The sequence below is a fragment of the Saimiri boliviensis genome, chromosome 14 (assembly GCF_048565385.1).
Source record: "Saimiri boliviensis isolate mSaiBol1 chromosome 14, mSaiBol1.pri, whole genome shotgun sequence".
NCBI lineage: Eukaryota > Metazoa > Chordata > Mammalia > Primates > Cebidae > Saimiri > Saimiri boliviensis.
This window is the reverse complement of record NC_133462.1, coordinates 68,425,723-68,453,003: the sequence shown is the minus strand read 5'-3', so window position 1 is coordinate 68,453,003 and position 27,281 is coordinate 68,425,723. Positions and strand designations below refer to the sequence as shown.

The following is a 27,281-nucleotide window of genomic DNA, read 5'->3' as shown; positions in this document are numbered from 1 at the left end:
TGCAAAGTACTCTGCTAGGTACTATTGGGAATATTAAGATGAACCAGGTCGTTCTTGTCTTCAAGGAACTTAACGTTCCATTGGAGAAATATGATTCCATTCCTCTCTTTTATCAATAAAGGTTGCTCACTTACCACAAACTTTTCTCCCCCAACAGTCCGTAAAGACACAGCTCAGAAAATCTGCCTCTTTTTTTCCTCTCTCAAGTCGAAATGTCCATGCCCCTTTTTAAGGCTCTAACCTGCTTTACAAAGACATATCAGATATAAGAAAAGCATTACAAATGTGTGTCCTTTAACTAGAAGATGGTGGGAATAGCTGAGGCAAAAATCCTGGAAGCAGGAATGCCTTTGGTATGTTAGGTTAAGTGAAGATTGTGATATCCAGGCTCTTTGAAGTAGAATTGTGGGAAACTTGCCAGGAAAGGGGGTTTTGGTCAGGTTATGAACAGACTCGAAGTTCAGCTTACAAGAATCTTGATTTTGTTCTGTAACACTGGAAAATAGGGCGTAAAAGTACTTGAGAATGTCATATAGGATGAATTATAAAGAAGCAGAAAAACAGAGGGAGGGAGATCGATGAAAGCACCAGTGAGGAAATTCAGGCAGCTGGAATTTAACTTTGAGAATGCAGAGATGATTTAGAGTCAGAACCAATAGGACTTAAAAGTTGCCAAGTGTATTCCAAGTACCCATGTACAAAAGTGGTATTTTTTGACATCAGGAGGGTTGCATGAATTTGTCTGGCTCATAATAGTAAGAATTCCAAACTCAGAAAGCAGTTGCCCAGCTAAGCTTGCATTCATTCATTTATTCATTAAACAGCCTGTTCAAAAACATCCAGTCTGTCAGGCCTTAAGCTGTGTTTCAAGCATTCTGAGATGAGACAGCGTCTCTGCCTTCAAGGAGCTTACAGTTCAATAAGAGAAGTAAAATTATGTACAGATATGAAAATACTGAAGGATGGCAGGATAAGAGATGCCTCCAGAGAGGAGGTGATCTGAGTTTCTGTGTGGAAACGAGGTATATGTGTGTGTATGTGTAGGGGGGGTATTTTGGGGGTGTGTGTAGGGGTATGGGGAGTGTTAAAAAGGGGTTGTAAGGTTGGTGTTTTAGCCTGAGGGGTCCACGCGTGTAGTGACACAGGATTGGGAACAGGTATAAAGAAATAATTATAAATTACCCTGATCCCAAAGAGCTTTCGATTCTCTAGTAATGGTTCTTCTGTGTAGACGATGTTCTGTTTTTATATTCAATGCGAGATTCCATTATGTTGGACAGTCTTCCCATATGGGGACGGGGGCGTGAAAGAAGAGAGAAGGGGGACTGTGATAACTCAATGCCAGTTATACTTGAGAACCAATTTCGTACATGACTTAAAAAAAAATTCATCTGAGAATTAACACTTTAAATTCTGCCCAACGAAACAGTTAAATTCAGAAGGTGGAAAAATGAAAGAATGTCAATATATATATAAAATCTCACTTTGATAAATGTGACGTGGTAAATTCAAAGCCACTCCAATAACTGTCGAGCTTAATACAGGGGCACCTCTGCCTGCAAATAATCTCTAGGAGTGAGGAAAACACTACAAATTAAAATAAAAATGGAACACTTTAAGTTCTTGGTAATTTTTTAGTTCCTCAGTCGGTGATACAGAAAGGTGTGTAGAAAGCATTATTTCTCCACAAGCATCTAAGGCAGGGTTACAGTTTCTTTTTTTCTTTCTTCTTCTTCTTCTTCTTTTTTTTTTTTTTTTAATGTTAAGCACGTTCCTTTGCAGGGCTTAGAAATCTCTCTAGTCCAAAATGGAACAAAAAAGGCCTCCCCTTGTGCTTTTTTTTGTCGGGCTGATGAAGCTTTATAGAAATGTAAATGGAATATAAGAGACGGTAGTGGGAAGCTCGTGTTGCGCTCTTCTCTTCTCTGGGGCTCCCTTGTAAAAATATGCTCTGATTTTGCTGTGTGTGTGCACCTCTTGTGTGAGGGCATTTAATTAGCTACAAGTGACAACAAAGACTTTTGAAAGGAAAATATGTCTGTGGTGCAGATGCCTTTATTTTCATTCTGTGAACAGCTAGGTTTTTAACTCCCTTATCAAGAGCTGCATGAACTGGCCAGACTAAATTGAGAACATCTCCACACTGTTTGACAAATAGATTTTTTGTAAACTGATTTAGCCTTTTCATTGTTTGCATTTCATTATATAGCAGACTTCATGTCACAAAATCGGTATTCATTCAAAATAGAGAATTTAGAGATAGGACTGTAGCCAGATAAAAAATATTGCACAGGTCGGGGCTATTAAGCATAGAATAATAGCAAGTCAGTGATCCAAGGGGTTGTTCTTCAGCTGCAAAGGGGCTAACATAGCCGAGGTCAGGAGTCGGACTCAGGACTGAAGATGTGTCTGTGGCCACATTTACAAGACAATCTGCAGGGAACAGAGTGAGGAATGGAGTCTGGCGGGATACACTTTGTAGGAAAGAGATAAGCTTGTTCTCTGTATCTCAAACCTCATTCTCCTGAGGGGCGGGAGGACAGTTGAGATGTGTCTAGGTCTGTTCTGAAATACTTGCTCATCAGAGTTTGGGGTTCCATGGCACAAATAGGAGAGCCATATTAGCGAAATTGACTTTGAAAAGGAGTTAGCAGTGAGCTGGCTTTTTATTTCTTGTAAATCTTTTAGTTTAGACCAGTGGGTCTCAAACTTGAACATGCATCAGAATCACCTGGGAGACTTGATAATGCACAGATTGCTGATCCCCAGGGTTTCTCCGGGGCGGGGCGAGAATTTACATGAATAGTTCCTGGGTGATATTGATGCTTCCCTTTGAGAACTACTGGTATAAACTCTACATACCAATCATCAGAGGATCAAATGATTTGCAGTTTTAGAGCACCTGTCTGTTAAACCCACTGAACAATGAACACTGGCAACTCTTCACTGTTAACCTCAAATAGAAAGTCCGAAAGATCACAGAAGGTAGTTTACAAGGGTAGGACTTGTCTTCGTTTTGTTTTTGTTTAAAAAATAGCTTATGTCGAGCTATGTTTATATCGCATCTTATTCTGCCTGTTTCCCACAGCCAGACAGCTTTTTTTCTTCACTTTAATGAATCTTTGGAGATACCTTTTATGCACTTGTCTATCAGTGTCAGGATTATTTATAAAGATGAACAGGATGCAGTTCTACTCTCAAGAGGCTTACAGTCATAGGAGAATCAGATAAATATGAAGAAAACATCAATAGCATTTGGTTAATCAAGATGATAGAGGGATGCTGAAGTCTCTATCCTACAGGGAGCCTCCCCTGACCTCCACTCCAAGGTAAACTAAGTATTAAGGATAAGTAGGGGCTGGTTGCAGTGGCACATACCTGTAATCCCAGCGCTTTGAGAGGCTGAGGTGGGAGACCACTTCAGGTCAGGAGTTCGAAGCTGCAGAAAACTGTAACTGCACAACTGGACTCCAGTTTGTGTGACAGGCCTGAGCGGCAGAATGAGACCATGTCTCAAAGATAAATGATAAATAATTTTTTTTTTAAAGGATGAGATTTTGCTAGGCAGAGAGAAGTGAAACACTGGTGTGTATTCAGGAATCTGCCAGCACTTTGAGAATCCTAGAATTTTTTTTTACCTGTAAGTGCACGCTGTTTCATCTTTCTCAGCTCTAGCATTTATTTTACTGTCTGTCCATTTCATATTTTCCCCCTACTTAATCTATTTTTTCCCTTACTACATTCTATTCATAAATAATCTGCATTCATTATAAAATTATTCAAACAATAGATAATAATATAAGGAAGAAAATGAAAAGCAGCTACATGTTACTGCCTTGTGATACCACAGGTTTTGTTTAACCATTTCACATCTGTTTTTACCCTGAAGTATAGTGTTTAGAAGAGACTTTTACATTATACTTAGCTCTTCATCGATAAGCATTTCATGGTTCACTTTTCTCTCCTTAGATGGTCGGCAGTATAGGACTTACTTTAGTAAAGTTTCATAAACTGACGGATCCCGGGAAATTTGGTTTCTCAGCATTGTGTCAATACAAAAGTTGAAGTCCACAGATGGTTTTCACTTTACCCTAAGTCCCTTCCCCACCAGTTAACTTCACCTTTTTCCTTCTTTTTAATATTGGCTACAGTTTGAATCCCTAGTAGATCTTATCCCAAAAATACCTCTGTATGGACCTCACCCTCAGAGATTTTCACTGAGTGAGTGAGTTTGGGTGAGATCCAGGCAGCTGTAGTTTTTGAGAGTCTCCAGGTGATTCCAATGTGGAGCCAGATTATCTCATCCTAAGATCATGGTTGAGCTTTGGGGAATTAGTGTGGCCTCAAAAAAAAAAAGTGATGTTTCATCTGCACAACTAGTGAAGGTCTGGAAGTCACTTGCATTTGGTGACTTGGCATCTAACACAAGCCACTGATAGCTTCTGTGGGCTGTATGTAAGGACAAATCTTATACTTGCATCATTCACAGTGAGTTTGGGTTTATCTTATTTGTTTTCACAACAATTTTATGGCGTAAGCAGATACGTTTGTTTTTTATTTTAATCCCTTCTTGTTAATTGTTGTTCTTAACAGATGATAAAACCAAGAATTCAGGTACTTGCCCAAGGTCACACAGCCAATAGTCTGTACAGCCAGGATTAAAACAAGCCATCTCATATCAACGTGTATGCTCTTACATACACTTCTTTTATGTGGTTCAGTAATGGTAAAATAATGATTCCAGGACCTGGGCTAAGTCATTTACCAGTGGGTTTCAGGCTCTACTTTGGCAGCATATTGAATTCACCTGGGAGCTTTCAAAACTCCTGATGCCAAAGATTTTAAATTAATTGGCCGGGGTGAGGCCTGAAGATTGGAATTTTTCAAAGGTTGAGACTAATGATATATAGACCATGTCATTTAATCCCTTAGCAACAATATGAGATTGGAGTCATCACCATGTTTAAAATGAGGAAGCTGAGACATATAAGACTTTAACCCACCAGCTCACCTGTCTACCAGCTAATGAACAGCAGAAGCCAGGCTCGAAACCACTGTCTGCAGCTTTTCTGGTCACCATATCTGTCACCCCCAATTAAGGCTTTTGCTTCAAATTTTAAAGCAGATGCAGCTGAGTGAACCAAGAGGCTTATACTACCCAGAGAAAGAACTGAATTTAGAGTTTTTAAAAGTTCAAGGAGCACATTCCTATCTTCAAACTGAGCTGTAACAGCCAGCATCACTTTATTTATTGATTTATATTTGGTATTTCTTTTTGCAGGATTTGATTTTTAAGACTCTATGTGTTGAAACATGAAGTTTAAAAAACCTAGGGTCTGGGGTGGAGCATATACGAATAACAGAGCAAATTCTGAGTCACTGGTTTTTAATAAAAGCTCTGTTCCTGCTGATGAAGCTGTAGAATTTTAGAGTGAAACAGGTCTACAGAGATCCTGTTCCCATATCTTGGCATGCCCCAGAATGACCTGGAGGGCTTGTTAAAACACAGACTGTTGGGCTGTACCCCTAGAGTTTCTGACCGAGTAAGGTCTGGGGTGGAGCCTGATCGTTTGTGTTTTCAACCAGCTTCTAGTTGCTGGAGATTCTGCTAGTCTGAAATCCACACTTTGAAAACAATTGCACTGGTTCCCTCTCATTCACTGTAGCCCAGCAAAATGTAGCACCTTGCGCAAGGGTACAGATGACCAAGATTCTTCCTCAGCTGTTCTTTCTACCACATCTTGCTTCTCTGAGAAAGATGGGGGAACTTTAGAGATGGCATTTTTACCCTGACCCTAAAATTCAGTGTGACATCAACTTGAGGGGATAAATACCACAGTTAAAATAGTCCCTAGCAGCATTATATTTTGAATGGATCAAAGGGTCTAGAAAGGTTACTCATTAATACCCTAGTAATAGACACTTGAGAATTCCCCTCCTCTTCTCATCTTTCTCAAGTGAATGTGAGTATACTGACCCGCGAGAGCAATTTTTGTTTTTTTTGTTTTTTTAGATGAGGAGTCTCGCTCTGCAGCCCAGGCTGGAGTGCAGTGGCGCCATCTCAACTCACTGCAACCACTGCCTCCTGGGTTGAAGCAGTTCTCTGCCTCAGCCTCCTGAGTAGCTGGAATTGCAGACACCCACCCACACACCCGGCTAATTTTTGTAATTTTACTAGAGGCGGGCTTCACCCTCTTGGCCAGGTTGGTGTTGAATTTCTGACATCGTGATCTACCTGCCTTGGTCTCTCAAAATGCCGAGATTACAGGTGTTAGCCACCACGCCTGGCCTGAAATTTTTAAGTAAATTATTTAATTAGTTGAGACCAGTCAGGGCTACGTAAGTATGGAGATGTATTTATAACTTTAAAGATCGAAAACTAGTGAATGATTGTTCCAGAGGTTCTCTTATGGGTGACAGGGGTGGAGACAGGGCAGGGATTTGCCATTGCTGCACAACCCTGTCTTAAAAGAAAGATGAGCCAGGTGTGGTGGCTCACGTCTATAATCTCAGCAATTTGGGAGGCTGAGGCTGGAGATTCACTTGAGGCCAGAAGTTTGAAACCAGCCTGGGCAACAAAACAAGACCCTGTCTCTACAAAAAAAATTTTTTTAAATTAGCTGAGTATGGTGGCACATACCTACAGTCCCAGTTACACAGGAGGCTGAGGCAGAAGGATCCTTTGAACCCAGGAGTTTGAGGGTACAGTGAGCTAAGATCACATCACTGTACTCCAGCATGGGTTACAGAGCCAGACTCTGTCTCAAAAAAAAAAAAAAAAAAAAAAAGGATGAGGCTGGGTGCAGTGGCTCATGCCTGTAATCCCAGCACTTTGGAAGGCTGAGGCAGGCAGATCACCTGAGGTCAGGAGTTCGAGACCAGCCTGGCCAACATGGTGAAACCCCATCTATGCTAAAAATATAAAAATTAGCTGGACGTGGTGGCAAACACCCGTAATCCCAGCCACTTGGAGGGTAGAGACAGGAGAATAATCACTTGAACCCAGGAGACAGAGGTTGCAGTGAGCTGAGACTGTGCCACTGCATCCCAGTCTGCCAGTCTGGGTGACAGAGGGAGACTTCATAAAAAAAAAAAAAAAAAAAAAAATGTATATGGAAATATGTAGCCAACATTTTTTAATGTATAGGGTAGGGGGGAAAATTAAAAAATAACACTCCTTTCTTCATAAGTCAAAATGTTTCATTTAATGAGTAGCTAATTTTGAAAGAGTAAATATATTAGCCCCATTAAAATATCAACAAAGTTTTTTCATAGAAAAATTGAAACTCATTAAAAAGAAAATCAAGTTGTATGAGCGTGTTAGTTGGCTGCTGCCCTGCTATAAAGAAAGATCTGAGGCTGGGTAATTTATAAAGAAAAGAGGTTTATTTTGGCTCACAGTTCTACAGACTCCTCAAGAAGCGTAAGTGCCATCATCCCCTACTGGTGAGGTTCCAGGAAGCTTACAATCATGGAGGAACGTGAAAGGGAAGTGGCGTATCACATGATGGGAGAGGGAGCAAGAGAGAGGAGAGGGGCCACACACTTTTAAACACCCAGCTCTCAGATGAACTGCTAGAGTGAGAACTCACTCATCACTGCAAGGACAGCACCAAGCCATTCATGACAGATCTGCCCTTGTGACCCAAACTCCTCCCACTAGGCCCACCTCCAACACTGGAGGTCATATTCCAACACAAGATTTGTAGGAGAAAAAATACCCAAACTACATCAATGATTGTGAACATTTTTGCCAAAATTAGGAATTTATCTGGCAGATATTTGTTGAGAGTCTAAAATGTCTGGATTGCAGTGCTCAGCACAGTGCAGAGGATTAAAGGTCACAAGAAGTTTACTCAATGGAAGGCAGAGACACATGAGGACAATATACCTTGACACAAACCAGTTAGACCAGTGAGTGCAAAGCATGATGGAACACAGAGGAGAAAGCCATTGATTCTGCCTGGTGGCCCTTCAGGAAGGCTTCCCAAAGGAGGAAACACTTGAGCATGTTTTTGTTTTGTTTTGTTTTTTTAAGACAGTCTCCTACTCTCTCTGCCAGGGCTGGAATGCAGTGGTACAATCTCTGCTCACTGCAACCTTCACCTCCCTGGTTCAGGTGATTCTCCTGCCTCAACCTCTTGAGCAGCTGAGATTACGGGCACCCACTACTACGCCTGGCTGAGTTTGTATTTTCAGGAGAGACGGGGTTTCACTATGTTGGTCAGGCTGGTCTCGAACTCCTGACTTCAGGTGATCCCGCCTCAGCCTCCCAAAGTGCTGGGATTATAGGCATGAGCCACTGCACCATGCCTGGCCTGAGAGTGTTTTATCTACCCTGTGCATTGTTGCTAAATATTATAGCTGACTAAATGAAAGCCAGAATTACAAAGAAAGGACCCCCCCCAACACCATTTGTTTTTTTTTTTTTTTGGCAATCATTTATTTATAGTTATGTAACTTTCTCCTCCAATAAGAGCACATGAATTAAGTCTGGTAAAAATGAGCAAAATATTTACGTTTACTTTCTTTACATCTCAAAATATTGATTAGGATTGAATAATTGAATAGATTTAAATGCTCAATTGATAGCAATGAAGTCAATATTGGGGCAGAACGTGGGCAGTACTGGAAAGCTCTCACCACAGAAAAAACCCATTAAAGCTAAGATTGTCTATTTAATCATCTTTGCTGATAGGGAAGGCAAAATGTGGACAAGTTTTTTCCCAAGATCTTCCTAGCAATAACATACCTGGGCCCCAAAACACCTGGTACTATGACAAAAAAATCCCCTTATACTGCATGCTGGAAAGATTGCAGAGATGAAATAGAGCAACTCTGAAGGAAACACAAATGTTTAAGAGCTGTTCTGTTGTTTGGGTTGATCTCAGTTCTATTTTATTAAGAAGGGAATCTTTGAAAAATTCTAAGCAAATATGGTAATTTTAAAGTTGAATTATATTTTTTGGATTGTTGTTGTTGTTGCTGTCTTAATGTAGAATGATTTGCTCCTCCTTCAGTCTCTTGGTCTCTTAGCTCATGTATCCTAGAATTTTATTGTGGTTGTGTGGCTGGGAAACTCCGGAAAGAGAAAACAGTCAATTTGGAGCTATACTAAACCAGAGTAAGATTCTCAATGAAGAGGGGAAAATATTGAGATCACAAGATTTCCCCTTTTTTCTTTTTTAAATTTTAGAAATGGGGTCTCATTAGGTTTGCAGGCTGGAATTCAGTGGCTATTCATAGACAGGTGCGATCATAGCAAACTGCTGCCTTGAACTTCTGGACTCCAGCAATCCTCCTTCCTCAGCCTCTGGAGTAGCTGGGGCTACAGGTGCACACCGCCATGCCCAGTGGTTTCCTTTTCATACTGTAAATTTTCACCAGTATCGGATGTGTTTATTCCAGGAAACTGATACATGGCCTGGTACATAGCAGGCACCTAAAGGTGAGTTTTCCCTGAGTGAGAAAGTGAGAATAGTACATAGAATTGTTAGGAACAGCCTTATTACATTTTGCTGAAACAAAACTATTCATTGGTGAGCAAAAATACATGCTGATGAATGATCTTCAATACACCTATGTGTCCTTTTAAAGAGTTGCAAAAAGATATATAGGAAATAGCTTGAGATTGGGAGTACAAAAGAGGTAGAATTAAAAAAAAAAAAAAAAAAAAAAAAAAGGTAAAGAAAAACAGGCCAGGCACAGTGGCTTACACCTGTAATCCCAGCACTTTGGGTGGCCAAGGGAGTGTGTGTGTGGTGGCGGTGGGGGGGATCACATGACATCAGGAGTTCGAGAACAGCCTGGCCAACGTGGTGAAACCCTGTCTCTACTATAAATACTGGGCATGGTGGTACATGCCTATAGTCCTAGCTACTCGGGAGGCTGAGGCAAAAGAATCACTTGAACCTGGGAGGTAGATGTTGAAGTGAGCTGAGATTGTGCTACTGCACTCCAGCCTGGGTGACAGAGTAAGTCTCCATCTCAAAAAAGGAAAAAAAAAAAAAAAAAAAAAAAAACAGTAAATTCAGATGATAACTTTGCAGTATGAAAACTGAGTGCCATTGGGCAATCAACAAACTCTTTGAATCTCAGTGTTGCCATCTGTAAAACGGGGATGATAATATAATAATAATGAAGTTTTTACCTGCTACAGCGAGTTGTCGTGAGGAATAAAAGAAGCACGTGTGAAAATGCTTTGTTCATGTTAAATTATAGCAAAAATATTGGATATTTCACTTCTTAATTAGAATTTTACAATGTTCTATTTTAAAAATATAAAAGTTTAAAAAATCTTCCCTTGTTAAATTTCACTTTTTTGTTTAAAGTTCTTATTTATTGAAGATGAATTAATCCATGTCTTTTCTCATTAATGAAAATAGTCTTTGATTTATTTAATTTCCTAAATCAACTGGTATCTGAACTCTAGAAAAACGGGGGTCTTTATAATTACTGGCTTTTCTGTAACACAGTTTGATTGGGGAAACGTTTGTGATCCAAATAGCTGCACACTTAGTTACAAACTGCAGGTGAGAGAAGAGCCCCAGGATTTCAGTGTTCGAGTAGTCCTCATGCCCTTCCCCCATCGCCATGCCTGGTAATTTAATGTACCACAAAAATAGGAGAGGAATTCTTTGTCCCTCTCTTTTAAAAATTGCTACGTAATAGTTGTACATATTTTGGGGGTTCATATTGTATTTTGATACATGCATACAGTGTTTAATAATTGAACAGGAAATCTCACTCTTTTTTGCATCCAAAATGTGGTTTTCTAGAAATAACGCTTGGCTCTCTAGAATGTGATATGTTCTCATCGGAGCCCTGCTCTTGCAATGAAATCCTCAAGCAAAACACAACAGGTCTTGTTTAAAAAATTTCAGGGAGTAGGTAAAGAGCGGCCTAAAGGCAAGACCTTTGTCCTTTTCTGCTGATTGATTTCCTTCTTCTTTCCATAAGGGGAAAAAATCCACCTCCCCACTAAAAGTATTCAGTGTTCACTGCTGCTCCAGTAAAACAGCTCATAGAAATAAGAACTCTGGAAAAAAAAAAAAAAAAAAAAAAAAAAAAAAAAAAAAAAAAAAAAGAAATAGGAACTCTGTGACCGTTTTTCATGGGATCTTTGTTGACACTTAACCAAAGAAATCTTTAGGAAATGAAAAGCACTTAGAATCCTTAATATGGAAATTTTATGTTGCATACAAGAACCATTTTTGAGCACTTGAAAAAAACTTGTTTTCAGGACATATCTGGCAGGATCGTGATTTTTAAAAGGACTTGCTGTCAGATTAAATGAGAAAATGTTTCCATGTTACCCTGGGAAGGGTCACAATTTTTAGGTCCTGCTATGGCAGCTCTGGTTTTGTTTGAATAATAATTGTTTTCATTATCCAATACTTAGTCAATATGAAAATTTGCCAAACATGGAAAATTAGAAAGTGGTGGAAGAAAGCAATGACCCCACCGTGCTCCTCCTTAGCTGTCAGAAGAATAAACGATGACGGAGAGCCTTAGTATAGCATGGGGTAGTCCTCGTCCTCAATCCCTTCTTCCTTTTTACCTTTTTCTACCAACCTTCCGCCTCACCATTTACCTATTTTTTCCATTCATCATATCTTTTAAATTCTTTCTATATTAGTCTAGTTACCCGGCTGAATTATCTCATTAAATTTGGCAGTCTCCCTTAAACTGAATAATAAACTGAGTAGTAGCATTGATTATTAGTTCATTCATTCATTCACTCATCCAAGACATATCCATTGTATTCCTAGAACATTGACAGGAATATTTCTTGAGTTCCATTACTGGCCCTGCGGACAGGGTCAGACCCAGCCCAGCTGATGGATTACAATCAGATAGAGTAGGGAAAGGTGTGGTCATTTAACAAAACAATCTCTGAAGGAAATGATAGTTAAAATGTGCTTATAGAAGGACAATAATTAGCTGGGGAGAAGACAGAATTTATTTCTACCAATACATTCCCACTTCTTTTTAAATATGTGACTTTTTTTTAATCTCTCTAAGCTTTTAGAGAAAGTAGAGGACCATTTGGTTTATACTTGGATATTAATCTCTTAGGGTCAGATGTCCCTTGGCTTTTATGGGGACCTTTGTCCTCAGAGGGGTCAGATCTCCATCAGAGTTCTATGCACTAGTATATTGTCAACACTTGTGACATTAACATTGGTAGCTTGTTGCTAACCAAGAGCTGGAAAGGGGAGAAATGTAATCTTTTCTAATAGGAGCTTTCCTACTACCTAGGTATGTAACCTGGGTTAAGGCTCTTAACCATCCTGAGGCTGATTTTCTTCACCTGTAAAGTAACCAGGCTGGACTCATAATCCCTATGGTCTTTCCCAGCCTGTAATTCCCTGTTGCCCAGACTTTCTGTGCTGCCATAGATTAGTGGCCATTCAATGTAACAAGAGCAAAGCCTTGTGAAGAAATTGAGTTCTTGGGATATCTGATCAAAAGAGCTCCTAAGTGAATGAGCTTGTGCTTGGGATAGTAATAAAATCAACAGCATTATTGACTGAACTGCTAGAGTGGAGGGATGTGGAAGAAGTGTCTTAAAGGAAGAGAAATGGAGTACGAGCAATTTCTCTCTCCCCTTCTTTCTGCTGAACAATATACAGTTGAATTCTCTGGTGGAGTGTCAGCAGAATCAGTTAACTTTCCCAAGTCTGTCTTCCTCATACCCATGCAGAAAACATGATGATAACTTTAAGGGGAACATCTTTTAGTTTTCCCTTTCATTTCATGCGGCCAATATATATGTGGCAGTATGGCAAGCAATTCATAATGTAATACAACTGCACTTCACTTTCTTTTCTGTAGCAAGTGTCTTCCTATTCAGAGACGGAGGCCAAATGAATTACAGTGCCTTTCTCTTGCCTCTCTCTATTCAGTTTTAAAAATTTGTAAAATAATTTTTAAAAATTTAAAAATAATACAGCTAACATTTACGGAAGGCTCAGTAATTGTAGGATGACAATAAAATTCATTCCCCAAACGGGGGTACTACTGAGGGTGTAAGAAGGTGCTACAGTAAATTATGCTAGGACAACTGGCACAAGCCAAAATTTCCTCAGCCCGCTGGATCATATGGTCTTCCAAACTGGGGCCAGATATTGTGCTACATTGGTTTAACCTGCTTAATCCCTATAAGAATTCTACAAGATTGTTATTGTTACTCCCATTTAGTAGCTGAGAAACTGAGATTAAGATGTGTGAAGCTGATTCCAGTCCAAAGCCTCACCCCTCACAACTGGAATCTGAGCCCAAGGCATGTTCCAGAATGGCCTGTAACCTTTTGCTCTAAAACCTTCTACGAGTTATGACAAATCCACACACCTCTAATTAATTTGCCTTGGTTGGGGGGAAACTCTTATCAAACACAGTCATTGATAAAAAGAAATCTTAGAAGTGTGTCAGAGAGTTCAAACATCAAAAAGAAGTATAACTCTTTAAACCTGTTTATATGGACCCCAGATGTTAATATCTTACTTTTTTTTTTTTTTTTTAACTAGTCCTTTGAAAATTCGGACAAAAGGATTCACAGAAGCCCTAGGGAAAGGGAGCTTTGAAATTGTATTGAACATACATATACATCAGGAAAAAAATAACATTGTGTTTTTTTGATGTTTCATGATATATATATTTTTAGACTCAATATACTATATGTTGAATGGGGTGGTTAAGGTAGGTAATTTGATCATTTTACTGGTATCAAAGCATGGGTTGCTTATTCTGGAATCTGTCATATTTGTTCCATTTCCCCCTCCTTCTCTGTCTCCACTACTGCCCCCACCTTCCCCTCAGAGTTAAGCTACCTTTTATTTTGGACAACGCTATCACACACATGATTGAGTCAACAATTTATGGCTTTTAAAAATAGGGATTTTGTCCTCTCTTAGGTTTATTGTTTATCATAATCATCTTTCAAGTGAAAAGGCTAATTTACTCTTTCTATAGGAATATTTTAAGCTTGATTATCATAATATTATAGCTGCCTGAAAAGGTCTAAAATGGGACATTGACCTTGAATGTTTTCTGCATTTAGCTCATGGTGCTTAACATTCAGGAAAGAATATAACTGCAACTCATTTATTAATGTATAATCTCAAAATGTTAAGTATTGCTCTGTGAATACATGCCATACGGATTACAGAAAGCTTGTAGGATACTATAAAACACATTTGGAATCTTACCAGGGTATGATGGAAATACAACCTAACTAAAGTCAGTTTTCCCATTGGAAGCACTGTAGTTTATAATTTAATTTTTACTGACATTTCTCTATGTGTATTATTAATTTGACAAAATGAAAGTGAAATAATCCTGAATTAATTAAACAGAAACTGAATTGCCTCTATTTGTTTCTCTGTCTTTCTCTGATTCTTTTTTTTTTCCCATCAACTTTCACAAACACAGTAGGAAAAGAGTTTGGTGTCTTATGGAGGTGAGACAGTTTCTCCCCAGAGAATGGGCTTTTTTTTTTATATAGACTCCATAATTTGGGAATGGGATGGATTTATAGGACAAGAGGTTTGTCAAAAGGAAAGGTTTTTATTAGTGCTTCTGTGGAAGCGATCACTTTCAGTAGAAATGATTGCTTCTTTCCGATCAAGACAATCATTTAAATATCAAAGCCTGTGCCCTAGAAATGAAAGGCAACAGAAAACGAGGAATGATGAATTGATAGAGGTCTGGTGGTAATATAGCGTAAAGTAGTCATCCTGACTTCCAAAGAAGTCTGCGTGTTCTCAGCGGGAAAGGTGTGTGCTTAAGCAGGTTTACAGCACAATAGAAATCCCAATTCTCAGATGAGGAAATGGACAGCTAAGTGAGGCCACCTGCCCATGGCCACACAGCTCAGAGGAGTAGAAGGGAGCCTGGTGCCTTGCTTGTCATTTTAGGTTCCTTTCCCAAGGTTCTTCGTTGTGGATTTTCTTTCGGAGTTAAAGCTAGTAGCTTGTAATTGTCTTGGCTTGCTTTTTGTGCGATGGTATATTATACATGACACATTTAAAACAGCAGGGAAAACAGTTCAAAAAGTTAAACAGGTTTTCAAAAATTTTATGATCCCGAGGAAAGATTACAAGGCAATTTGAAAAATCTAGATTTGTTATGCCTTGTTTAGTTTTACAGATTTAACAAATGACAAATGTGTAACATAAAATAAAAATCTGCTTCAAGAATGACAGTGATAAACTTGAATATTTAATGCAGATTAGTCCTGTTAATTTTCAGAAAAGCAAGGTAGGAGCTAAAAATAGCTGTTAATATGCAATAACAATAAGACTAAGCATTTCTCATCACCTTCTAGCAGCATAAGAATTCCTTGTTAGAGTGTTGCAGGAAATGATTCTGACTTAAAGGTAGTAAAATGTCTGGTGTATAGAACTATAGGAATCTTCCTGTTTTTCCACTGGAGTTTTGCTTGTTTCCATTCTGTTCTTTCAAATAGAAATGAAGTATATTCTCTGCTTGGTGACTGTGCCTCAGTTGTGGACTGAGAACGAAGTTGTTTGGATATTTGTGACTGCATTATTTAAGGAAGAAGAGATTGAAACTCTGCGTACACTCAGAGACTGATGCATAATAGACTGATAATAACTAATTTATTAATATTCTTTGTGAAACAATCGAGAGAGATCCTTTTGTTTGGTTCAGTTTTTCTTGATTTGGGTAGACTCCTTGTGGTAAGATTGTGAAGTGTATAGACTGGCACAATATGTGTATCCTAGGCTTGTTTATCTATTTGTATTTTTCCAAATTCTTTGTAATTGAGATTCGTGAAGGTTTAAACTCAGTATTACTTGTGGTACACTTATTTCTTATGATTACCCATTGTTTTCTCCTTCAAGGTGAGAAAATTCTGGGACCAGAGAAGTTTCTTGAGATGACTGGTCCCTGAGCTGTATATTTATAAAATATTCTGGAAGCTGCCTCACAAATTTAGTGAAGAGGATATTTTAAAAAGTTTTAAATTGGTTAAACTGGATTCATGACAAGTATATTCTTTAGGTCCTTGACTTGTACAGGTGACACTTTGATCCCAAGGGGAAAACATCCAACTCTACAAACCTAGTACATGTCTGGTCACTCAGAAAGCAGCGAGCTCAGTGAACATTGCACCTTTCGTAGATGAAATATGGTTAGTGAAAGATCAGTGGGGACGACACTGTATGTTTGTACATGTCTCTCTGTGAGCACAGAAAAAAGACTTACGCACAAGTATGAGTCTAAATATGTTTAAAATGATACACCAGCGAAGTCAGATGGATCATAATGAGGGCAATTAAGTACCCAAAGGGAAATAAGAAAATTCTGGGAAATAAAAGATCACTTAGAAATTTGGTGACTTGAGGTCCATCGGTAAATAGACTACAAATCTTGTCTTTAAAAAGCCATTTCAAAGGAGTAAGAAACAGGTTCTGTCACAGCATGATAATGCAAAGAAACTGAACACAGTACAGGTTTCTACACAGGTGCAAAACCGGAATGCATTCTTTGAGTACATTAAGATGCATTGAGTACATTAAATAATTTATGTTTTTTAAAGAAATATCCATAGCCAAACCAAGAAGGAAAGTTTTTTTTTTTTTGTATATCTTTTTCTAAGTGTACACAATTGAATCTATTATTTACCCTGAGAATGTTAGTTTATTCAGAAATCAAGACAGTAATCATGTGAACCAAAGGATGTTTTTCTGTCTTTGTAATGCAGTATTACCTTCCATATTTCTTTGAGTGTATTTTAGAAAAATCATGTTTCTTTTGCAAAATGTCTGTTTTATTTATTTTTTAATTGTAAAATGATTACATGTCTTATTTTAGACTGAATAGACTTTTTTTTTTCCCCTCTCAGTGTCTGCAGAATGCTTGGATTTTCTTCTACATCTCAAAGCTCTTTTAATTCACTGCTCACAACCAAATTTACATCTTAATTGCAGAGTTCACATTTAACAATATAGACAGCATAATGCTACTGGTAATTAAGCTTTTACTACCTGCTTTTATACAGTATTCTGAGACACAGTTTTTGCTATGTGAGTTCTGATCTAGAAACTTGTATGCATTTAGAACACAAATAAAAGGAATCAGGCCTATATCTTAGATATAGCTAAATACAAGGCAGTGAAATTTCTTTCTTCTGTGGGGGGACCAAATCATGTCTGTCATTTTTATATTCTGAATTTTAATGTGCCTGCTCTATTTTAGTGTTTTGTTTTTTAAAGACCTAGAAAATTTGAGAGGGTTGAGGGAGTTGAGTCCTAATTTAGTGAATTTAACACACGATGAATATCTGAACTAATTTATTTTGATCTCAAACATTTTACTATTTCTATCATGTAAGACTTAAGACGTAAAGGTTGGTAAGCAGTAGAGCTGAATTATATCAAAATTGTGGGTTTTTCACTCTCCATAAGGTAGCAGTTATCTCTTCGCCATAAATAGCTAGTATCTATTCCAATGTACATTTGCTAGTATAAAAAAATCCTGTAGATTAAAATAGGACCTAAGCAAACTCTTTGTTATATGGAAATTAAAGACATGGTATACACAATTGAAGGAGGAAAAACCACACTTCTTATAGCTTCCTGGTTTTTTTGAACAGTTTTGATTGAGAATTCTTAGTTTTGTAAATTATATGTTTTTGAAACTAGTTCTTTTAGTGACCAGACTCTGTAATGGTTTACAAAATGTTTCCGGGTTGATTTTTTTTTTTTTTTTTTTAAAGCATGTAGGATGCCTTACGTATAGAAACAAATATGTACATGTGTATTATTTGAAAGCTGTGTGTTTTGGGCAAAATCATACATATAAATATATGCTTCTTAGTTTGGAAGCTTACACTGAAATTATATATATATATATGAATACTTTTAGTGTACTGTTTAGTAATAATCTCCCTACAAAAAAAAAAATGCTGTCTTTATTTTTTCAAAATACATTGAGAGATTTAATTCGCTATTCACCCCCACAGCCATCAATCTCCCCGCCCCTAAAACTGAAGAAGCCAATTTGTCCTGAGGTTGTTTACCTTTGTTTTGAAAAGCTATGCGTTTTATCTGGATGTAGAGAGACAGTCGCAGGTATAGCAATGTGTACACATATAATTTACTTAGGCATTCTCTCAAATTGTATTGTCACTATTTCCTCTTCTGTAGTTGTGTAAAACTGCATTCCACCTCAGAGATGACGATCCCAGTTCACATGCTCAAACAATTTACAAGAATGCCTTTATTTATTTATTTATTTTAAAACGCCCAGCATACATTAGGAAAACAGCAAAAGCCACGATTAGGAATACATGAGAAAGTACAGCACCAAATAAGCACCAGCCCCCAGTGTAATAAAAACACAAGACAACGGCAGGACAAACTTAATTCTCTACCTTCCGCAGAATCCTTTCCCAAATTAACTGAGAGTCTGCGTGAGTTCTCCTTTTCAAGGCAAAAGAGATCTTAGGTTAGAAATCAAAGGCAAATCCCTCCAGTGCTTAGAGAGTTAAGTTAGTTATGTTTCTTTTGTAGCTTCCCAGAAGAAAAAAAAAAGAGAGAGAGAGAAGGGAGGGAAAAAAAAAAAAATCAAACCCGAGAGTCTGAACTGGGAGCGTTTCAGACGCTCCCTTCCCGGCTCCCCTTTTCTCTGCCCGCTCTGAGCGTCCAGCCCCCTCCGGCCCTCTGCACCCTGCCTACCTGCCCGGCTCCTCTCGCTCGGTGCAGCCTCCCGTCGCCTCCCTCCTGATTGGGCAGAGGCCCCCCAATCGGCTGCGCTGCTGGGCCGGTGGGACTGCATATGTAAAGCCCTACTTCATATTAATAAGCTCCAATCGGGGCTTTAAGTCCTTGATTAGGAGAGTGTGAGAGCTTTGGTCCCAACTGGCTGTGCCTATAGGCTTGTCACTAGGAGAACATTTGTGTTAATTGCACTGTGCTCTGTCAAGGAAACTTTGATTTATAGCTGGGGTGCACAAATAATGGTTGCCGGTCGCACATGGATTCGGTAGAACTTTGCCTTCCTGAATCTTTTTCCCTGCACTACGAGGAAGAGTAGGTACCTTGTTTTTTTTTTTTTTTTTTTTTTTCTTTCCTTTTTAAACTCGTCGTGGGGGTGCGGGGGTGGGGGCGGACAGACTGGATCTTTACACACTGATTCAGGTAATGCCCTGGGTATTTTGTGTGCACGAGTGCTTGTTTGTGTCTGTCTTATGCCTTTTGTGTTGAGGGTGATCTCCTAATTCAGTAAGTCGAGAATTGTTCTCTGACTACAATGTTACCTTTGAGGCAAAGCTCAGTGACTGTCAGTAAAACAGCTGTGTGACAGTCACTTCTTATTCAGGTGCTAAGAATAGGCACTTGGCACAAATGCTCAGTGAACTGTTAAAATGCATCTTTTACTAGGACCCATTTTCCCAAGGAAAGATGTTTTAAAATACAATATTCAAAATGATTTATACTATCGAGTGCCTCTTATGTATTTGCAGTTTGACAGATATTTTCAGCTCCTTGTCATTTCTTACCGCGCAGAGTTAAAGGCAAAATTGCACATTTACTAATTCTCCTTCAGAGAACAATTTAAAAACTAGCACTATGCAATTCTGGGCTAGAATAATGTTATTTGCATGGTTAGCGTTAAGTCAGCACTTAACTGACAAATCAGTCCATTAAGTAACATGAGATTTTCACACATTATAAATATTTAAGGGGGAAAAAAAATCTAAAGAAGAAAGAGTAGTGACTTTAAAATTTTCCCCTTAAATAAACAATGCTGAGAGTGTGAATTTGTCTCATTTATTGTGCCCAGAAAAATAGGAAAGTACTTTCGTTCCTACATGCAGTTTAATTAGTATTTATGAATATCTTTATGCACATGGAAATATATATTTAGATTACTAAAGGGGGGGGTGAATAAGGGGTACGAGAAGTAAATTAGGCATTTTTGTGTAAATGAGTAGGTCATAAACTTAATTTCAACCCACTGTTAAGATAAAATATTAGTATATCACCGGAATTGTCACGGGTTTATCTCCCTTTCTGTTGAGTCAGTTATATTGCTTTGCTTTCACATTACAGTAATACCAACTGTTATAATTCTGAAAAGAGTGCCCTTGGCAAACATTTATCTCTATAGATTGTGAAGAAAATATAAAACTCTGGAAGATGAGGTAGTGCATTATAGGTAGATGTCCACTAGCTGTCCTTAGTGACTGCATATTGCATTGCTTTGTAATTAAGAGATGAAAAGTGACTCGCAGTCTCAGTGGCTGCTCCTGTATGTTTGAGCGTGAGTGTGAGTGTGAGTGTGTGCACACACACACGCACACCCACCTACATCCACACTAACACAGGGAATATTAGCCAAGAGATAGCTTCAGGAGGAACTGAAAGCTTATAAGGCTGTGCTTGCATCAGTTTGAAACACTCAGGAGAAGAAACAACCTTAAGATGTGTGAAAATAAAAATGAAAATAAACAAAGGTAGGACTGCCCACTCAAGTGTAGTTTGAAGGTTAGTGTACCTCGGGCTGTTAGAACTGGAGAGTTTAAAATGTCTTCGTGTCAGGAAGAATGGCTTATCGAAGCACATCCAGATTCTGAACTTTCTCTAGTAAATAAATAAAGAAAACAAACTTTTAAAATCCCCCAGAGGCTTCTTTTTGAAGTAGTTTCCTTGAATTTAACTTCTTATAGCTAATTTGAATAATTCGTTTAGATAAGCCTCTTAAGGCAGATGCATTTAAATGAAATCAAGGCACATGTCCTTTTGGCTTTGGCGCAAGATTCAAACTAGCTTTCTTTTTGGTTCAATTAAAAGTCATCTTTAAAAAAATACAGATTTATTGTCTGGATGCAGTTCTGATGGTTACGTGGTTCACTGGACAGACAGAAAGATCTAATGCTAAGCAACGCATCTGCCTCTCTGTCTCAATTAATAAACCACAGAATTTATACATGCTATTAATATTCATAGTAATTGTACTGGGTTAAACCCCATCACGTGTGTGTATATGCACAGAAATGAAACCAGAGTTATACAATTTTAGAGGCAAATATTGGACAGTTTGTGCTTTGGAGGCTGTTAAAAAGATTCCTACAATTTATTGACCACCATTAAGAGAGCTTAAAATGTTAACCTCTAACTATGCATTTTTTTTATTTTAGGAAATGTGCCAGCACATTAAAGAACATAATACTTGAAAGCTTGTTTCACATTTAATAGCAGTAATAGCTGATAGCATAAATAGATGAAAATAATATATCTGCTCATTTTGACATATGTGTCAGTCTAATCATTCTAAATGAGTGTGCTCATCACATGAATCCCTTTCAACCTCTGATTAAAATGTAACATTGACTACAGGATTATAGAGCGGACTTAATTTTACTGACTGTTTTAACAGTTGTCACAGCTGTTGGAAGAAGGAAAGGCAACTGAAACACTCCAAAACAGACAGGGCGAGGAGGGAACAGTTTAGTAAATTTCAGCCTGATGACTGAAGTTCAGACATTGAAAATTTAAGTTTCGTATTTTAAGATTCATATTTGGAGACACAAGTTTTATTTTGTACGTTTCACTCATTCTATTTCAGGGTTTTCATGTTTTTCTTTTTATCATCTCTTCTTTTTTAAAGCTATACTAATTTAAAAATGCAACTATCCCAAAGTAACTCCATAATGTCAAATTATAGGTGATAAAATAGGCAGAAAGAAAAAATGTATACAGTAACAGTAATAACAAAAAAAGCCAAAATCAGGGGGAATGCTTTTTTTTTTTTTTTTGCGGGGGAGAATGATAGATAAGAGCTTGGCCAAGTCACTTTAGATGTGATATTATTTGAGAACTCTGAACAGACACTTAAAGTTTATTTTTTCAAGTAAGAATACTTAAACTCTAGGCTTGGAGCTCACATGACTTTTCTTCCTGTTTTGTTTTTTATTTTTTCTCTACAAATCTTGAAAACACCTGCAGCCTTAAAGGTATGTGATGTTGGTGGGGTTTTCAGGTGATTTCTCTGTAAATTGCTTAAAGTGACAACCAGCTGCAATTAGTTGTGAGCATTCTTCAGCTGTAGTGTTGTAACCTTGCCCATTACATTACTAAAGTGAGCAGATTAATTCTATTTTCCTAAAAATTAAATAATCACTGTACATGTCCCAAACTATATATAGTTGAAATGGCCAGATGATGAGTATTATGTAACATATGATTTTCTCCTTGAAGTAAACAACAAAAAAAGTGTTCCTGAGTTAATGAAAAATATGTTGAATGGGAGTGGTGGATAAATGATGGGCACTCCATGTTCCACTAGCCCTTTGTGTCAGGGTATGTATTACCCTATACACATTTGGTGGTAAGTTTAAAAATCCATTTTTTATAGAAAGGACTGAAAAACAGCTTTCCATTTCCTGGGCAGAGCTAAGGGTGATGGTGTTGGCTGTTTCTTCTTATAATGATGGTTTCTCATCTTAATGTGTTTATGGCACTGCTGCTTTATTTACTGAGCCTAGTGTGTTGCAGCGGTAATTAACCCATGTTATTAGCAAAGCCCTTGTGGATATCCATTAATTCTCTTGCATGGACGATCATTTTTCTAGTGTTTTCCCCCAATAAGGTATCATTGTTCAGTTTTTTTTTCTCCCTAAATTGACGGCCTTTGATGTATTTCTTTGATTTAATCTGACCTGTAATATATATTGGCCATCTTATGAAGAATAGTATTTAATTTAGCTTTTAAAAATGCTAATAGAAGCAGAAGGAAAGATTTTTGTTGTTGTTGTTCTTTCTAAAGTGAGAAAAGAAAAGAAATTAAGGTTTAAAAATAATGCAGGAAATCAGTTTTAACTCTAAATTTTTCAGATCTTACCATTTACAATAATTTATTTCTTTGAAGTATTTTAATCAGTTTTTTTCTTACTTGGTTAATAACACTTTAGGCATTTTTGTAAAATATTGAGCCAGCAGAAAAATACTTGTGCTTCCTGTGCTGAGAAAAGATAAGAACCATCTCATTAGCCGGGCCATACTTTTGCAATTAATTTTAGATACCTGGTGCTATTCATCAAAGAGGGCAGCTAACTTCTCTATGATTCTATTTAACAATACTTTCACAATACCTCACTCCTGCAAGAATTACAGACAAAGAAGAAACGTTCTTTTGGAAGGTAGGCATAATGCCCAATCTCAAGTCCGTATCACTTACGAAAAATTCCTCAACATTTGTTGTAGCTCAGTGACTAAACAAAATATTTCTTTGTCTTACTTGTAAAGGGATGTTTAGCATTGAAGTTTTTGCTTTATATTATTTTATAAAATAAATTATATGCTGATGAGAGATAGTTTTTCATACAAATGGCAATTAATAACAGTGATTTCTATTAAACCAATTAATACCAAATAAACTTTTTAGCTTCACCTATCAAGCTTTTAGAAATAAGAGGAGAGGATCTCAGGGATTTGAATAGAACTTTAGAGTCATTACAGCAGTTAAGCTTTGCTCTGAATTTTCCTTCATAGCAAATTCATGGAAGAGAGAAACAATACAATGTTGATCTGTTATAAGTGCATATGAGCTCTGGCCCTAGCCAGCTCTCTGGAGAAAATCTTTGATTACACTGGCCCAGTTTGTTCAGTTTTTATCTCTTTTACATCCAGTGGCATTGTATTAAATTGTCATTGTCTTAAAGCACAAGAGATAGAAATGAATTGCAGTTCTCTACATTCTCTGACAGTGAAATATTTAGCCTCTCTTTCTCCAATCATACTTATGTGTATATTTGATAGTGCAAGGATGACACCAAGCATCTCTGCCGCTTCACAATCTTTCTGTTGCATTTTGTATGTTTTCCCGTTGATTTTTTTGATAGTCATGTATATGTGGATATACATGATCTACACTACTATTAATAAATAAGTACACACGGTACTTTAAAACTCAAAGCAGCCGATAGGATACACAGGAGTATATTTGTGTGCATGAATAGTATGCATGTGAAATATGCATGTATCTGGGAAGAGATAATATATGTAGATTATAGATATGCTGGCAAAAGCATTCATGTACATTTATGTAATAAAGTAGATCTCAAGTATTATTCTAATCAGTTAGTTGCCAGTTAAATTTGCCAGGCATGATTTTAACCTGGAATTAGTATTTCAGGTATTTACAGGTCTGATTTTAAACTGAGTTTATTTAACTACTGTGTCTTAGACAGGTAACAGGTAACCTAGTAAGTCAATTTGTTTCTGATTTTAGAATATTCACATTATTATCATTGATGTATTCAGTATCTAGAAATCATAAATAGTTTGTAAAATAGGAAAGAAACTACTGATATTAAATGTATAATTTAATGGTTTGGGCCCATATCCAAGAAACAATTTTGAATTGGCTCTTGGCTACATTCTTTTCTTACACAATTGGGCCTGACAAATACATCTTAATGTAAAGCATGATCGCTTTCAAACAAATGCAAAATATGAGTTTCATTTATCTGCACTACATAAATATGTCATTTGTTCTTTTTCCAAAAGCAAATATATATATAATTAATAAGTGTTATATTTCTATAAAGTACATTGTAGATTTCAGAATTTATTAATTTTATTCTAAGAGGTAAGTTGAGACGTCTGTGATTTTACTTAGTAAATCTGAATGAGTGTTGAGAGAAAGCACTTATACAATTGCTCTTTCTATTCTAATTCTTGTTCTAATTCATAGTCCTTTTAAAATTTCTGGATTCATTGCCTACCTTTATTTATTTGCATAACATTTTAACAAATTTACTGCTATTGTGTTTTAAAAAATTCTGCTGACCGCTTCTTTATGCCAGTTTATCAGATCAAAGTTAGCTCCCTTATTATCTGAGGGTGAGAAGTGACAGCCTTTTGAAGGATTTACCTGGCCTTTTATTCTTCTTTCAAGTTCATTTTTAGACTTATACGTTGTAAGGTCTAAGAAATCTTAGCTGATAAAATAATTTCCATTCAGAGTTTTAGCACACATCACTCAACTCTACTTTTTCTTTCCAGAAGTGATGAATATTTCTTGTTCTATGATTTGGACAATATTTCTCACTATTTTCCAAATGTATTCTCTTAATCAATTATCCAGGATTTTCCAAGTGTATCTTCCAATCAATTATCCTAACTATTGAATTGAGAGAGTTTAGATTTAGTGAGTCTTGTATATATGTGTATATATACACAAATTTCTCCTTATTAAAAATATTTTTAAATGTTTGAAGAAAACTTGCTTTTAATGTTTTAATTTCTTCAACTGATTTGTCATTTTAATTTAAGACAATGCACATATACTTGGAAGGTAACTTACTAAGGCAAAACAATAAAAGGTACAGTTTTAAAGAAATTGGCTTTTTTCTGGTCAATTAAAGTCCATTTCAGTATACTGGCATAGATCTTTATGTGCATTTGAATGTTGCTATAACATACAACACTAACAATTAGAAATACAACATATGGTTGTATGGAATTCTTTTAAACAATATGGAAAAGAAAAACACTTAGTTTTAGCATTTAAAATTTATAAAATACTTATCAAATTGCTAAAACTTATGGGATGCCTACTTCAGATTAGATCAAATTCTAAAGGAAGAGCTGAAAAGTACATTTATATTTTAATTATAAAAAGCAGTCTTTGTCATATACATTCCTCTGTGTCTTCTCATTTTGCTTTGAGTGAAACAAAATTTTATATACTTTTCATCATTTTGGTTGGAAGTATACATGTGTAATACGCTTTGGCAGGACTTACCTAGCCAAAGAAAACAAATTAATATTGGGCAAACTGAGAGCTGTCAGGCATATCACAGATGTGTCAATTTAACTTTGCTTTATCACATACCTTCTCTGCAAACAGTTGGCTAAGATGGTACTAAATAAAAGGGAAGCTACCAATAAATTCTCATATTATATCACATTGATGGCTAGTACAAATGTAATGAAAAAACAGTTTGCTTGCTTACTTATCTTTAAAAATGAACTGTAGGAATACAGATAGCATAGATAATAGTAAGTTTCCTAGAAAAAAAAAAAAAAGAATAACTTAGGCGCCTTGAGATTTTTTCTACTACCTTAAAAGTAAAAAAGGTTTAGGAAGACAGAAAGTCTCTGAAGTGGTGAACCTCAGTTGCTCTTATTTGTGAAGTAAAGAAAAACTTGAAGAAGTGGAGAATCCAAAGCAACATGGACAATCCCCCTTTATCAGGGGACATCTCTTTTTGTCACACTTTGCATACATTTTCTGAAAAAGAAAAAAATCTTATGCTTTCTTTTTGTTTGGCATATTCAATATCCAAAAAAAAAAAAAAAAAAAAAGAAAATTTAAAAAGTAAATTAGGAACTTATGCACAGAAAATAGGCAGAAGCACACTAAATTCTTTTCTTCCATGATCAGAACAGTATCTTTGTAAATGATAATTCCTTTTTCATCTGCTATAGAAAGATTTTACTCATTTTTAATGGCTTTTGATAATTTGAACAAAGGACTTGTTAAATAAATATATTCTCTTTTCATACAATGTAAGTCAAAATGTTTTAAAAGGATACTTTTCAAGGCAGTTGTGTTACTATTTATAAGAACTTATATTGCTTTGAAAATAATAGTAAATGCATATTAATCATATGTCCAGAACTGCATCCAAAATTAACCAAAATAGTATGTCATATAAAAAAGTATAGACTAAGGTACTCATTTAAGAGGAAAAAAAAAAATAAAGTGTGTGGTTGTACAATTGATTGCCCTTTGCCCTCCATGATTCCAAATTATCCTAGGACATTAAATTCTCCAAAAATGTAAGATGGCCATGTTAAATTGTATTCATTTTTTAATAAATAAAAGAATATTCTGACAATTTTTAATTTCTTTTCAGCCATTAATCCATTAAAACAGATCAGGTATTTTGAGGAGGAATATCATATCCGTAACCAATCGTTCATGACCAAAGAAAGGGACAGATGTATGTGGTTGGGGAGAACCATGCCTTTTTCCTATGAGAAAGTGACTGTATACGGTTGGTGCTGGGTCCTTTGAAATGACGGAAGCATCCCTTTTATCCATAGACTTGAATGAGACCTGCCTCATCAGTCATGGGATCATAGTGTCACAGATGGAAAAGCAACCATCAGCTGAATTGTACTGAACTACACACTTGGCTAATTCATCTTATTGCTCTACACATCTAAAGGAAGGCTCATTCTGTTCTTGGAGTCTAGACAGCATCAGGAGTTGGGCTCAGGTGGGAGCATGTGGCC

At 36.9% G+C, this 27,281-nt stretch overlaps 1 protein-coding gene across 16 annotated transcripts in view; it reads left to right on the top strand.

The window, feature by feature from the left end:
• ESRRG (estrogen related receptor gamma) overlaps positions 1–27,281 on the top strand; it is a 644,467-nt gene that overhangs the window by 399,978 nt on the left and 217,208 nt on the right. For 2 of the 16 annotated variants that reach the window (XM_074385203.1, XM_074385201.1), the window contains exon 1: positions 19,121–27,265. The exons of 11 other annotated variants lie outside the window; for them this stretch is intronic. Coding sequence is in view for 1 of the 5 variants with exons in the window: in XM_003930348.4 (XP_003930397.1) it covers positions 19,006–19,061 (56 nt within the window). In the remaining 4 variants the exon portion in view is untranslated. Of the gene's footprint in view, positions 1–17,754; positions 19,066–19,120; positions 27,266–27,281 lie in introns of those variants that run through there. 3 more of the 16 variants (XM_074385202.1, XM_003930348.4, XM_074385204.1) reach the window with 3 other exon arrangements.